Source organism: Solanum lycopersicum, chromosome 10 (genome assembly GCF_036512215.1).
Source record: "Solanum lycopersicum chromosome 10, SLM_r2.1".
In the NCBI taxonomy this organism is placed as follows: Eukaryota; Viridiplantae; Streptophyta; class Magnoliopsida; order Solanales; family Solanaceae; genus Solanum; species Solanum lycopersicum.
This window is the reverse complement of record NC_090809.1, coordinates 63831514-63846312: the sequence shown is the minus strand read 5'-3', so window position 1 is coordinate 63846312 and position 14799 is coordinate 63831514. Positions and strand designations below refer to the sequence as shown.

At 31.1% G+C, this 14799-nt stretch overlaps 2 protein-coding genes across 2 annotated transcripts; one reads left to right on the top strand and one right to left on the bottom strand.

Annotated features, from left to right (window-relative positions):
* Nucleotides 1-5897: 5897 nt before the first annotated feature.
* On the top strand, nt 5898-9828 carry LOC101249779 (F-box protein PP2-A15). Its single transcript, XM_004249619.5, has 3 exons — nt 5898-6508; nt 7243-7361; nt 9199-9828. Exons 1-3 carry the CDS (start codon nt 6200-6202, stop codon nt 9653-9655), a joined length of 885 nt encoding a protein of 294 aa, XP_004249667.1. The 5' UTR covers nt 5898-6199; the 3' UTR covers nt 9656-9828.
* A 1688-nt stretch (nt 9829-11516) lies between these two features.
* On the bottom strand, nt 11517-14586 carry LOC101252133 (large ribosomal subunit protein eL24). Its single transcript, XM_004249627.5, has 5 exons — nt 14468-14586; nt 13093-13168; nt 12862-12963; nt 12518-12666; nt 11517-11920 (listed from the first exon to the last, which is right to left on the bottom strand). Exons 1-5 carry the CDS (start codon nt 14476-14478, stop codon nt 11764-11766), a joined length of 495 nt encoding a protein of 164 aa, XP_004249675.1. The 5' UTR covers nt 14479-14586; the 3' UTR covers nt 11517-11763.
* Nucleotides 14587-14799: the final 213 nt, after the last annotated feature.

The following is a 14799-nucleotide window of genomic DNA, read 5'->3' as shown; positions in this document are numbered from 1 at the left end:
TTGGGCATAAACACCGGAAAATCGAAATATCGAATCGATATGAATTTTTTTGGTATTTCAGTTTTGATTTTTTGGTTTTCAAGTCGGTATTCGATATACGTTTTTTTATATTTTTTGATTTTCGGTTCAGTTTTTGGTATGTAATTTTGTGTTATTCGATATTTCGGTTTACCGAAATATATTATATTATAATATATATTTATATTATATTAATTATAAATGTTAAATAATAAATATTATAATTAAAAATTAAAAATTAAAAAGTAAAAAGTAAAAGACATTTCTTTGATGTAACTATTTTTAGCCTATTAAGCTGAAAAAATAAAAAAAAATTATAAATTTTTTTAAATTTTAAAATGTCCACTAAGCAGACCCATTAAAAAAATCGAAATAATAAAATCAAACCGAAATCATAAAAACCAAACTAAACCGAATTATTTCGGTTCGATGTTTGATACACATTATACAAAAATCAAAAAACCGAAAAAAAAAAAACAAAATCAAACCAAATTACCAAATTCCCACGCCTACTTAAAAAGATATAATTCCTCCTAAATTCTGCCGGCATTAGTAGTTGACCCTTTTTTTTTTTTTTGGTTGATAAAATCAGTATTAATAGTTGATTTGGCCTTAATACATTAATATAACTTTCTCCATCATTAAAATTGTATTTAATTTTCAAGTAATGACTAATGAAAGAAGGGATTTAAAAAGTATATACCTATATCAGCATTGAAATAGACGAGGACAATATTGATAAATACTAAAATAGAAAGTACAAGAGACAAAATATTTCATTAAGGAATATTTTCATAATTTTGGTAGGAATAAATTGTTTGTTAGTAATGACATCTAAGTGTTGTGAAATTGTGAATATTAAAAGAGTCTAAGGGTGTGTTCGGCGCTGGAAAAAGAATTTTATTGAAAAAATAATAATAAGTATATTTATTTTTTGTGTATGATATGTAAACAGGAAATAATATTTTTAAAGTATTTTTATATAATTAATTCTTGAGAAATATTTTTAAAAAGTAGGGTGTGAAGTAGTGGTATAGATGGGACTTGTTAGAGGGTGGAGTGACACTATCACAATCATACAAAATTTCACGTATCACATATATGAAGCTATTTTTGATCCGATAAACGTATAAAAAAATTTAAAACTAAATAACGATGTTCAAATAAAATAATCTATATTTTACAGATGATAGTATCCAATTTAAGGTTCTAAAATCTTTTGTAAAATGCAATAAATTATCCCTTTTATTATTAGTTCTCCTTCCCCATTAGATACTTCGTTTCAATTTTTGTAAGGTAGTTGATTAAGCATGAAGTCTAAGAATATGAAAAGATTGTGCATTCTTTTGAAACTATTCTTGAAAAGATTACATAATACCATTCAACTTCATGAAATTCATGAATAATTTGCACTTAGCTTCAAATTTATCCTTATCATTAATCATAATCGTTTACCTATTAGTTTTTTCAAGACATGACATCTATTATAGAGAAAAGGACATATATCACATACTTTTAAGGCAAAATTACCATTTGTCCCAAATAAATTTATAATTACCAAAACCCCTCAAACTGGTACAATAATATAAGCGATGATACATTAATCTTATGTGTGAGATACATTAATCGTTAGGTAAGATGCATTACATTTTATACATGATACACTAATCTGATGTATATTTTATACCTAATACACTAATCTGATGCGCGAGATACATTAATTTGATGTACTGATACATTAATCTGATACGTGAAAAATGAGGGGTTTTAGAAATTTGTAAAACCAATAGGATATAATGGTGATAAGAGAACTTAAATTTGAGATTTCTGTCTTTTTCCTGGGTCTCGGAGAAGAGAAACAAAAGGAAGGTCCCCAATATAAAACATTTGTTTCTTGGGCCCATTAGTGGATCCTGAGCCCACAGGCCCATTTTGTTCAGTTTACGATCTGTGAGTTTCAGATTATTGCTGGGCTTGGGTGTATTGACCCAAACTAACAGTCGGGTCTTGGCCCATTATTTCGGCCAGAAAATTAAACTAAATCAGAATTTTTTTTTTTTTTTATTTTTTAACTAAATCAGAATTTGGTTATTGATTTGAATCTTTGAAATAGAAAAAAATACAAATAGAGAGTTTGTTCATCTAATAGAATCTTATGATATGAAAATTTGAATAAATATAAATCGTGAATTTTAAAATATTGAATGATTATATTTACAAATTATTTAGTTTGACGTTAAATTAAACTAAAATTATAATATAGAAATTAATGAATAATATGTGTTTTTTTTGTCGAGTGTTCGATTCATTAGACTAAAATTGAATATACAAAACATCATTGAGATAATCTTTATTTTCTAAGAATTACACTTATAATTATTTTTTTCTCTTCAATGCTTGACCTTCATTGGTTTATAGGGAAAATGGGGATAAATATGTTCTTTTAAAGTTTTATCTATGTCTAGGATAATTTATCTCTTGATTTAGTGATATAAATAATAAGGAAAAAAGTTTGAAATATATTTAAATTTTAATCAAAATTTTTGTTACGATATTAAATTTTGAATTTTTTTTTTATCTTCGAACTATTTAACAATATATTTTAAATGTATATATGTGCTCAGTGGATATAAAAAATATTGCACAATTATAAATAATAATATGAGATGTGAACACATATACCTTTAATATACACTATTAAATAGTTCAGACAATAAAAAATTTTCCATAAAATTTGATATCTTAACAATAATTTCTAATGATATTTTTCACGTGTTGTCTTAAAGTTGGCATGCATTGTATAACTTTTAAATAATATTAAATAAAATATACAAGTATAAGAATATTACAGATATTATCAATGTCATGATTTTCTGTGTATAAAATTATTAATATCACAATTATTATGCATAAAATAATATTGAATAGAATCTATAAATAATATATCATATAAAATAATATTAAATAGAATATTACACTATGTATAAAAATATCATGCATTTTTTATAAGATGTATTTTTCTTGTTACTTAATTTATGTTTTTAAGTTAAATTACCCAAAATAGCCTTATCAAAACAAAAGGCATAAAATGACTCTTGGGCACGATTTAAAGTCTTGCATGCTTTTTTTAAAAAAAATTAATTTTAATTTTTAAATATTCGGAGAGGTAAATGTGTTTCGACATAATATATATTATCAAAAATTATGATTTTTCTCATTGAAATTTCTCTATTAAAAATATTTAGCTTTTACTAGTTGTTCGGATAGATTTTTTTATTGAAATGGTGAAAGGAAAAAAATAGTAATATTTTCATATGAAAAAATTTATGAACTTGTAAAAATACTAAGCCAAATTAACTTACTTGTGAAAAATATCTAACAAATACGAAAGTTTGAAGTTTATACCAAGAGTTTTTGGCTACAAACATCTTTAGGCTATGCCTAATCTTAAATAATCATTCTTAACAAATAATGTCCTCCAATTATTTAAAACTTGACAACTTTCATCCCTCTATTAAAACTTATCAACAAAATAAACGAATTCCATACAACAACGTATGCAATTAATTCTATTCTCATAAAAACAAATTTATAATATTGTTACCGGTTGAAAAAGGCATCCAGTTTTTTTTAAAAATAAAAATAAAATTGAGACTTATTTTTGTTACTAAAAAAATAAAGTTAGGACGGTGTGAGTCTAGAGGAGACATGATCTGCTATTCTCCTTTACCAACTGAATGGCGTCGGAGCTTAATTTCACACCATTTTTACCTTGCAAAACCAAAATATCTATTACATCAATAATTCTTTTCTGGGAAAAATTGATAATTGAGGTGATCAAGATTCAACTAATTTTGATCTCTAGTACTCAAGTTTAATTTTTTATTATTAGAAGTAAAAGTCTCCGACCGACACCTTTTTTTGCAGATTCAATGAAAAGAAAATAATTCCATTGATATTTTTTCTTATATCAAATCAAACGAAAGGTAAATAAAAAATAAACTTGTTAATTAAAAAGGAAGATAATGCAAAACGCTATTGCTAAGAAAAATTAATATATTATTATAAATATACGTAAAATAAACAAAATTGATTTATTTAGGTGATTTAGAGAGTTTTGTTAAAAGTAGTGTGAATCGTACATATTTTTATGAATAATTTATTATTTTTTAATAATTTTTTTTATAAAAAAATGAAAATTATCAGAAATTTAAATAATTAAAGGATGTTTACTCTTAAAGGAAAATAATTTAAGAACGTTTATCTATAAATAATATATTATATAAGAGTAATATAAAATAGAATATTATACTATGTATAAACAATAACATGCATTTTCTAGGTACTTAATTTTTGTTTTTCACTTAAATTAACTGAAATGCCCTTATCTACACAAAAGGCATAAATCGCGTTTATATGAAACGCGATTTACGGTCTCACATATTCACATGTTTTTTTTTCAATGAAGAAATGTTTTTATTATTTTCTATTGTTATATAATGTCATACATCAGTAATTTAAACGATTAATCAAGAAAAAATGTAAGATATTAGGTAGATTGAAAAAGTTTTTAGGTAGGATATAAGATAAATACCATCAAATTTATAAGTAAAAACAAAATGAAAAGAAAACGCTAAGGTAGTTTCGCGATCACATCAAATTTGATCATTACACAAAATGAAATCTTTCGTCGTTACCTAACAATGTTATAAACAAGACGATTATAATAAACTTTAAGTAATAATAAAAACAAGCATTGAATTTAAACTGACAATACAATGAATGAAAACCATCCAAATAGGGTGTAACAAGCATTGAATTTAAACTAACAATACAATGAATGAAAACCATCCAAAGAAGGTGTACGCTTGTTTTGAAATTGAGTTATGCTGAAATTTATTATATTGAGAATAATTATATTAAAATTAGCTATTCCAATATTATAGAATACGATAAATTACATAATTTTTTTAAAAGAGTTCCGGTGACCTTAAGGGTATTTTTGTCATTTTCATCCTTCTTATTTCGAGATAATTAATGTTGGTGTATTATTTCACCCACCCCTAAAAAATAATAACTTACTTACAATACTAATTAATCTCTCTGTCTATATTTAGTTGTTATATTGCGCTTTTTAAAATTATATTAATTTAATATTTTAAATAAAAAATTTAAATATTTAAAAATTATATAAAAAAATACTATAAATTTACTTTTTTTTTTGCATATCATGAAAAGAAATTATAACAACTTAAAGTGGAGGAAAATATTGCTAATCCAGATATAATTTATCCAAAAGGACCAATACTATTAACAAAAAAATAAGAAGATAAAATACTAAATTTTTATATCAAAACTTTTTATGGTTGTATTGCATAATCATGTTCTTTTACTATAAAATATCCCTCCAATTTTTGTTTATTAGTGGCGCTAGCTGTAAACAGAGTGTCCCTTTTTATTAGCAACTTTATATTCTATATTTTTATTTTATTTTATCGGTCTTTCATTATGATTTTTTTATTTTTAGAAAATATAATAAGGTAGACACACTTTTATCTTCCTAAAATTTATTTATGAGATTTCATTAAGTATATTATTATTAATATTATTATTATTGTTTTTTAAAAGCCAAGCAAAATAAAAATAAAAATAAAAAATTTGCACATATAGTTCTAAGAGTAAAAATTGTTACTTACACTAAATATTCACATAATATGATTTAATCATGAAAAGACTTTAAATATTTTATAAAAATCAAATATTTACATCTTCTATATTACAATTCCCCCAACAATTATTACTAATAATTGATATATCTCATTCAATAATTTTTATGACTTTTTAAAGATAAATAATATCTCAACAATACTATTTAGTAATTATATTTTAATATACTTTTACCAATAATTCTTATCGGGAGTGCTTATACTATTGAAGTATTTAATGTAATTGACCCAAATAAAAATATGGAATATATATATATATATTTAACTTTAATTAAAGGGAGAACGGAAATGAGTCGTTAAGAAAAAATTTATTGTTGATCACCTCCGTACTCAGCCGTTCTCCGCCATCACTCCACCACTCTACCTCACCAGCGGCCACTGCATCACCGCCGTGATAAACCATGAATTGATACAATTGCCCTCTTCCTTCTCAAAGCTAAAAGTTCCATAATCGCATGGGCGCATCATTATCCAACCTGACGGAAAACGGGTCAGCCAACGGCAGACCGGGACTCGGTGATATACCGGAAAACTGCGTGGCGTGTGTGTTTATGTACCTAAATCCACCTGAAATTTGTAATCTAGCTCGGCTTAATCGTGCTTTTCGAGGTGCCGCTTCTTCTGATGCTGTTTGGGAATCTAAACTTCCCTCTAACTACCATCTCTTGCTCGACCTTTTGCCTCCGCAAAATTTCGACGGTCTCTCGAAGAAAGACATATTTGCTTTCCTAGCTCGTTCCGTGCCGTTTGATGATGGCAATAAGGCATGTAGATTTTTGTGAAGTTTGTTAATTCTACATTATTTTTTAGTTTGTGCTGACATTTTTTTAATACATTTTGGAAGGTTAAAGGATTTTCAGTTTTGGTGGTAGATAAATACTTGTTTAATGGGGGTTTTAGGTCAAAACTGATGTTGGGTTTTTCCTGCAGCTGTCATAGATTGAGACTGTTTTTGATGTTAGAAATGATGCTATGTATGTAGTATTCAAGTTTAGCTTTCAAGTTGAGCTGGAGTGAGAATCTCTATTCAGTGGTTGAACAGTGGTTAATGTTCAAGTTTTAGCTTCCAAGTTTGCTTCTTTTTGATTGTGACAGGGTGTTATCGTTGATGCGTTATTTACCTATATCTTTATTCTTTTGTTAGTTCCTTCTTTCCCATGTCTTTAATGAGCAAATGGATGAGTGGTGTTGGCTAACTATAATTACGTTTGTTTTGCTAAATTGATAAAGATGGAGTCTAGGCCAGCTTGCTATGATTATAGGTTTTAGGGGATGGTACTTTCTTCAATTGCTTCTATCCCACGGCTTAATTCTCTGTGTAGTGCTTTTTGAGTCGCGCTTGTTCTTGAGGTCTGGGAAGGGAAGTTGAGGAATAAGTTGATCCTTTTTATGAAGTTGAATTTGCTGTGTTTTATGAGTTGAACTTGTAGCAACAATATGTTGGAGTGATGTTTGATCTCAATAAACTGTATGTTTTTGACGGGGGAACAAAATGCAGGAGGTATGGTTGGACAGAATAAGTGGAAAGATTTGTATGTCAATCTCCTCGAAAGCATTGTTAATAACTAATGTGGAAGACAGGAGACACTGGAACTGGTTTCCTACAGAAGAATCAAGGTTAGATTTGGTTGAAACTATGTGTAACTATGTCATTATTAAGCTTATTGTTGCAGTGATATAAATGATTTTGGAGTTTTGAAATGGTTGGATATCCTCTTATGAGATGATACTAAGAACTAGTTTTAGTTGGACTACATATCATTGGGATTTTCCCATGCATCACATGATAATCTCTTATGAGCAATACATGTGAAGATGAGTTTGTCATGCTAACTTATGGACACCTCGTCTAATCCACTCGGCAAACTTAATAGTTCACAAGCACACTTGCGAAGGTAACCATCTCTCTTAGGTTGGAGCAGATTGGCTCAAACCAAGTGTTGAATTTGAACCTAAAACTTCCAAGTAGTTATTCCCTTGCCTCAATCACCAGACCAATTTCTTGGGGACATGTGAAAACAAGGTTCATGTATTCACCATGAGGTGAAAATGAATATTAGTTAACTCAATTAAAGTAGTTGTTATTAAACTTCTAGCTCATTCTCTCACTAAACCTGACAAATAGACAATGCAGGAGCGGATTCTTAAGTGGAAAACATTCTGATTTGCCTTCCAATATATTGAGTTGACACTGCTTGACTTGCTATACCCTCCTGCTTGTATGCCTGATTTGAGTTATCAGTAGATTGCTTTTAATTTTTCTTTCTACCAAATGAGATTGTACTTGGTAGGAAGGCCGAAGTTTGATCAATCTTTTGTAACAAATATACAGAGTGTGTGAACTTATGCTCTAAATGGTATTAGTTAGATGCAGATGTGGTAATGGATTAGAATGCTCAGTGCATGCATGACACCTCCTCTTTCTTCTTCTTTGCCTCCCATAGCTATGGTATATTCCTAAATGAACTGAAACATGAAATGTATTAGATGCCATTTGCATCCATTTGAGAAATTGTTGAAGCAATGTTCTCAAAAGGATCTGAAAGTGTTTCCCCCCTGAAGGAGACAAGAAAACAGCAAATCCATGCATTGAACCAGTCTAGTAAAATATTCTCCATTTTTCCTCTTCAGCGAAATCATGCTCCCTTGACTTCGAGTGCATTTACGTGGCTTTTCTTCATCAGTTGATAAATTGGTGTAGTAATCAGATCTAAGACAGAAATATACATAATAGGGAAAAAGATGGAAAAATGAGATAGAATGTTGGACCTAGGTCGTTATTGCTTCTGCTGGATAGTATGAGTTCTAATTCTCGTCTGTAAAAGAGATGATGTACTGATGAGTTTATCAGCTGTAGTTAGGATGTTATTTTCCTAGCTACATGATTTTTCGACTAAGCTCTATTAGGATTTTGTAGGAGCATTTGTCTGTTCAAAATGTCCAGTTATTTTTCTGGTTAGAACTGAAGTTAACTTACTCATTCCTTTTCTAATTTTGATTGATAATAGCTGATTGAGTAGTGACAACAGTTGGCTTCTATGTCTCACCCTTTTGTCAATGAACTTCCTTTCTTGAGAGTATGAAACTGAACCACTGGTATCAGATTGCGGGCACTTCTTGCAACAGTATGCTAATTTATAGGGTGAAATATATGGTAATCTTATTGATATGAGATGTTTGTTGTCCTTTTTATTCTCTTTGTTCCAATGTGTGCTAGTTTATGAACTCCGTGCTTTCTTCTCTTGGAACTGTTCATGTTATCCTCTTTTACTGTGTGTGTGTGTGTATGTGTTTTGGGGTGGGGTGGGGAGGCGTTACAGGCTGTCCTTCCCCTATTGTATCCTCCTTTTCTCCATTGAATTATACATGAACATGCTAGTTTTTCCCTCTTTACTTTTGCATAACTGATTTGTTGTTGATGACGAGGGATATCACATATTTTGAACTCTTGCAGATTCCATGCTGTGGCGTATTGCCAGCAGGTATGGTGGTTTGAATTAAGTGGCGCAGTTAGTTTTCCTTTTCCTCCTGGTATATACACTGTAACATTCAGAGTTCACCTTGGGAAAATATTTAAAAGACTCGGTCGGCGTGCTTGCAACTTTGAGCATACTCATGGATGGGATTTGGGGCCAGTACGTTATGAACTATCTACTTCTGATGGGCAACACACAGTTAATGAGTGCTTCATAGATGATGCTGGGCAAGACGACCCAATTGGGAATATCAGGCGTGGGAGCTGGATTGAGTACAAGGTGGGTGAATTTATTGTCAGTACATCAGATCCTGTGACGGAAGTTAGATTTTCAATGAAACAGATCGACTGCACACATTCTAAAGGCGGACTCTGTGTTGATTCTGTATCAATTACCCCCAGTGATCTGAAAGTCCATCCTAGAAAAGGGGTTTAAAGTATATCTGTAAGTGACATGTTTTCTTGTGAATGCTCTCAGAAAAATTTCTATGAGTTCCATTATACCGCCTAAAAACAATACATTTGAGAAGGTAGTCATTGTAAAATTCTTTTTTTGCCTTAGGTATGTCTTCTCTCTCCATGAAATGATACTGTTTTGTTCTTGATCCAGCTTTGTTGCATAGAATACATTCTGCAGAAGATCAAGAAAAGATAGTTTGCTCATTTTTTATTAGAGAAAAGGTTCAACTATTCTAGTTTTTTCTTGTACAGAAATACATGGCTGAATTCTTCCAGTAGCAGATCCTTGAATTCAATTGTGTGGGTTCTAGATTGAGAAAAAAAATTAACTGGGTTCAGCTGAACTCGTATCGAGGCTTCTATCTGTGCCCCTGAATTCTTTCCACTTTTAGTGCATGTTTTACTATTCAACTATGTTGTTTAGAGTTTGGACTGTCCAAAAATGCTGTTACATCCTTGTATGATCCTCTAAATGTAGTTTTTTCGAGGATCCTCCACACGTTCAACAGTACATTTTGAGAGTTCGAACAACACAGCATTTCAGTGCTTTAAGATCTCAACTATGGTAGAGTCGTGTCGTTGTGCTCTCTTATGCTTATGTTGTTTACTATGGTCTTTTTCTTGTGTGGTCTTTGGTTTTTATGACATCTTTTGATCATTAACAACTTTTACTATGTGCTGTGGACTCTGTTCACTTGCATTTTTTGGTAAGTCAATGTGTTTTGAACTGCAAGAATATGCTATCTCTGATTGATCCTGATTCGACATTGGAAGTATATTGTTTTTCATGATAACCGAATACTTTTGTTCGTAAATACTGCATATTTGATCCCATCTATGTCGCATCAGATGGTGATATTTTTCTTCTATATTTATCAATCTATGATTGGGAACATTACAGGCTGCTTGACAAGTGCTTTGTTCCTATGTAACATGTGATCTTTAGTAGTAATATCTTAATTCAATTGCTATTAGGTAAAGTTCTCGGTATACTGTACCCTTCTCAGACTCTCAGATGGAATTATATTCATTGATATTCGGATATGTTGTCCTGTAGTATATGATCATTTTTTACCTGAAATCTTTTCTTATTAGACGGTCTTAAAATCTGATATCTTTTTATATTTATTAACAATTTAAATTTAAAATATTTAATTTTTTTTTATCCTTTGACGAGATGATTTCTAACCACTTAAATATGTATCACTTATTTTTAATCATATAATTTTATTTGTGTGTTGTGGTGTGGTCAGTTAGGTGAGGCTTCCACATCATTTGAGTGAGGTGATGGTAGAATCAAATTGTAAGCTTTTTCCCAAAGCCTATCTATTTACGCAATCTTATCCAAAAGAAAACAAAAAAACAAAGAAATCTAATACCAAATCAATTCTAAAAAAAATGTGTTTCTTTTGTTTATTTCTCGAAAGAAGAAAAAAAGGAATGGTAGCAATGTGGTGAAGTCTTATTATCGATATAGGCAATTTAATTCATTTTGCTTTTAAAACTGAATCAAATAAAGTATTATTTTGATCATTTAAAAAGATTGAATTAAAATTTGTTGAAAGAGAACATGTTTGAATTTCGACTTCATATATATGTACTATAAACTCTTTATTTCAAATTTAGTATCTCTAACACATGATAATATGCTTCAATTAGACACTTGTAATTCAGATTCTGATAAATTTTTTTTTTATCAAATGGCATATGAATTCAATCATGTTAAAACATTATTGATTCTTACGTATTGTATCTTCGTTGATCATTCAAGTCATCAAAAAAGTAACTCTCCAAGTACGCAGGAAAACAGATTGCTGCATGGTAAATTACTGCAAGAGTTTCGAAGAAACAGATTTCAAAAATATTTTGTTTAGGAGTCAAAAAGCTACATCTGTAATAGAGAATGAACCCACAAGAAGTCAATAGTATGTGGAGAATCAACAGCTGCATTTGCAACCAAATGCAAAACCGTCAACGAGAAATTTGTCTGCAGATGTATGAGATACTTGTAAATGAAGGTCTCCGCTTACAGTCTCTTCAAACAAGGCACTCTATTGCTAATAAGGAAACAACATAAACAACAGCTTAACGTTTTCCTCCGCCACCACCAAGCTTAGGACCTTTTGATGCACCTCCTTTGGACATATTGCCCTTTCCTCCAGCTTTCTGAGACTTGGCCTGAACCTCTGCTTTCTTAGCCTTCTTTTCATCCTTTGTCTTCTTGATCCTTTCCTTAATTTCACTATAAAAGATCCATACACACACAAAGATCAGTTTATCCCCCATTAAACCAGGAAAAAAAAACGCTTCTTACTTAAAACTTCAACAACTAACACTGTAATTTACTGTCCCCTCACACCAAGATGATAATACCAAGCATTGTGAAGTACACTTAGGGCTTGTTTGGTGTAAGAGATTAAAAATAATAGTGATGGGATTAAGTTTTTTTTATTTTGTTTGGTTGCTATGTTTGGGATAACATATCCCACCATTTATATCATATTGATGGGATAAGTTATTCCATATACATGGGTGCATAAGTTATCAGGACAACTTGTTTCTAACCAAACGACCCCTAAGCTCTAGGTCTTTTTAGTACATGTTGGGTCCATATGGAACAGAAGGTGCTTGAAAGGTATCAGCACATCTGTAACGATAGACACAATTAATTTCCCAGACTAGTAACTGTATTAACCACATGTGAAAATGTTAATACCTGACTAAGTCTGGTATCCAAGATATAAGATTATCAGCTAAGACTGTCCAAAAAGCCACTAACTATATGCAAGTTGCTGGTGAACACACTTATAAATAAAATCAGGAATGAGAGGAAACTAACCGAAGAGCAGCCTCCCTGGCAGCATCTCGAACTTCTGGCCTTTCAGTTCTCTTCTTCTGGATTACCTCCAAGGTTGCACCCACAATAGACCTAGAGTAAGGCTTCTTGGTGGTACGTCGCCTCTTCTTAGCAGCTTCTTGTGCAATATCCTATTTTAAACGAACACAGGCCGCAATTAAATTACGTCATTATAAGCAAGTATAGGGAAGTCCTAGAAAATTTCAGCATCCCAATGCAAGTTTTACAAGTAAAACTATATATGATGAAGAAAAGGCATATTCCCTAGTTTAGTTTCAATTAGGGAGCAGAACACAGTTACTGTAGTTCAAAGCCCAGAAACTCACCTTCTTGTGTTGCTTCCTATACATAGCTGTCCATGTAAGCTTGGATGGCTTCAACTTGTTGTGGAAGTAGTGTTTACATTTTGAGTTGACGAATAGGAACACCTAAAAGTATCAAGAAATTAGTATAGTGATAGTGGAACTAGCAAGATTGTACCTTAATTCCTAAGAAAACAAACAATTTATCCTTAGATTAAGAGAAGTGTTTTAGCATGTCATCTATTGAAAGAATACCTGAGAGTCTGACCGGATAAATCTGATGCCTCTCCCAGGGTAAATCTTGGCACCACTGAAACGGCAAAGTTCTGTCCTGAAATTGATGTAAGAAGACAACAATGAATCATCACTTAAAATTTATGACTGTGGAATTACCAGGGGAAAATCTAAACTACAGGAAATGAGCAAGCACAAGAAAATACCAGTCTGAAATAACACATGATTTCATGTAAGATAAAGTTACACATTGAATTGAGTTAACACCGCTATTTTTATGTAGTGCCTAGTTGAAACATTGCAGATGACCAAGAAAATAACTGCCAACCGCTATCCGCCAGCAAGGCAGTTCACATCTAATGGTGGATATAGTTTTAGTAGCCCAGGGGAAATTAAAAAGAACTGGTGTGGTTTGAAATCGACCAATGCGACAAGGCATACAACTATGAAGCAGTGGAAAGATGGATATCACCAATACCGCTTAATATGATTTTAATCTAGTTGCAAGGTCATACACTCTGCCTGGAGCACTTCCCTACCTATCCCTTCATCTCTCCCACACAATTCCCCTTACTGTAAGCAAATCCCAGAACAGAACAGATTTTCAAAAGAAAAATAACCCGCAAAAAAAACATGGAAGATCACTCTAGAGGTAAGCTATGCAAAAAGTGTGGTCTGACTTGAACATAGAATAAGAAGACCACATCAACTGTCTGTGCATTAATATTCTTTCAAATGAGAAAATAAATTGCAAGTAGAACTTGAGCTTCACGAGCAAACTCCACCTCATCAAATCGAACTATGAATTATAGCGTTTACTATGAAAATTAGGGTGTTCTTGAATCGTGAAAAATGATCACCCCAGCATAATATCCTCCTAAAAGTCAATACAAATATTATCTCCAATCTTACTCTTGCTCAAATCATAATTTAGACATTGTTACAAATCCTATAATACTCAAAAGTGCACCATCACATAAATATCCTTATTCCTAAGGTAATCCTTGTATGATTAAGAAATGTATGCTATTTTTTTGCAAACCACATGAAAATGATCCAAAAATTGATTTCTTGAGCTCCATACTAGTGTTTTGTCTGTGGCAGATTTGAACATGAGACCTCATGGTTCTCGCACGCCATACAGTGAAACAACATTTATCTTAAGAGAGCTCCACCGTGAGCATCTCCGGAATTACACATTCTCATCTACATTATGAATCTAAATATGGATTATTGCAGAGTCCCACCATTGATTCTAAATCTAGGAATCGCAGATACCATTTATGGATAAATTACCAAATTTTCTCAACGAATACTACTGAAAAATAATTCATCGGATGCATAAAGGCAATCAAAAATACAGATGAACGAGAAAAATAAACGGGAGAAATCTTACTTGAGAACCATGGTTGATGCTGTAGCGAGCCGCCCTCCTTTACAGTATCTCAATGAAATTGTAACCCTAATGAGCTACCATTTTATAACAAATAGGATTAAAGGGCCCAAAAGATGGGAAGGGCTTCGTGGGCTTGTATGTCTGGTTCAGTTATTGGGCCTATCCATAAAACTTTAAGCCCATACAACAAAAATACACTAACATATAAACCCAATTTGAAATATTTCTGCTAAAGAATTATTTCAAATGATTGAATATCTCCTCTAAATTGCAGCATAAGTTTATATCTTTGTCTTATAATATCTCACAAGTTATGACGTAAAATGTGTTTT

What these genes read in the sequence shown, in the direction of transcription:
- LOC101249779 (XM_004249619.5), top strand. Translation starts at nt 6,200, where the DNA reads ATGGGCGCATCATTATCCAACCTGACGGAAAACGGGTCAGCCAACGGC. An exon ending in CGTTTGATGATGGCAATAAG is followed by an intron (nt 6,509 to 7,242) that starts GCATGTAGATTT and finishes AACAAAATGCAG; the next exon opens with GAGGTATGGTTGGACAGAAT. An exon ending in TTTCCTACAGAAGAATCAAG is followed by an intron (nt 7,362 to 9,198) that starts GTTAGATTTGGT and finishes GAACTCTTGCAG; the next exon opens with ATTCCATGCTGTGGCGTATT.
- LOC101252133 (XM_004249627.5), bottom strand. An exon ending in TTATCCGGTCAGACTCTCAG is followed by an intron (nt 12,964 to 13,092) that starts GTATTCTTTCAA and finishes TGATACTTTTAG; the next exon opens with GTGTTCCTATTCGTCAACTC. An exon ending in GCCAGGGAGGCTGCTCTTCG is followed by an intron (nt 11,921 to 12,517) that starts GTTAGTTTCCTC and finishes GATCTTTTATAG; the next exon opens with TGAAATTAAGGAAAGGATCA.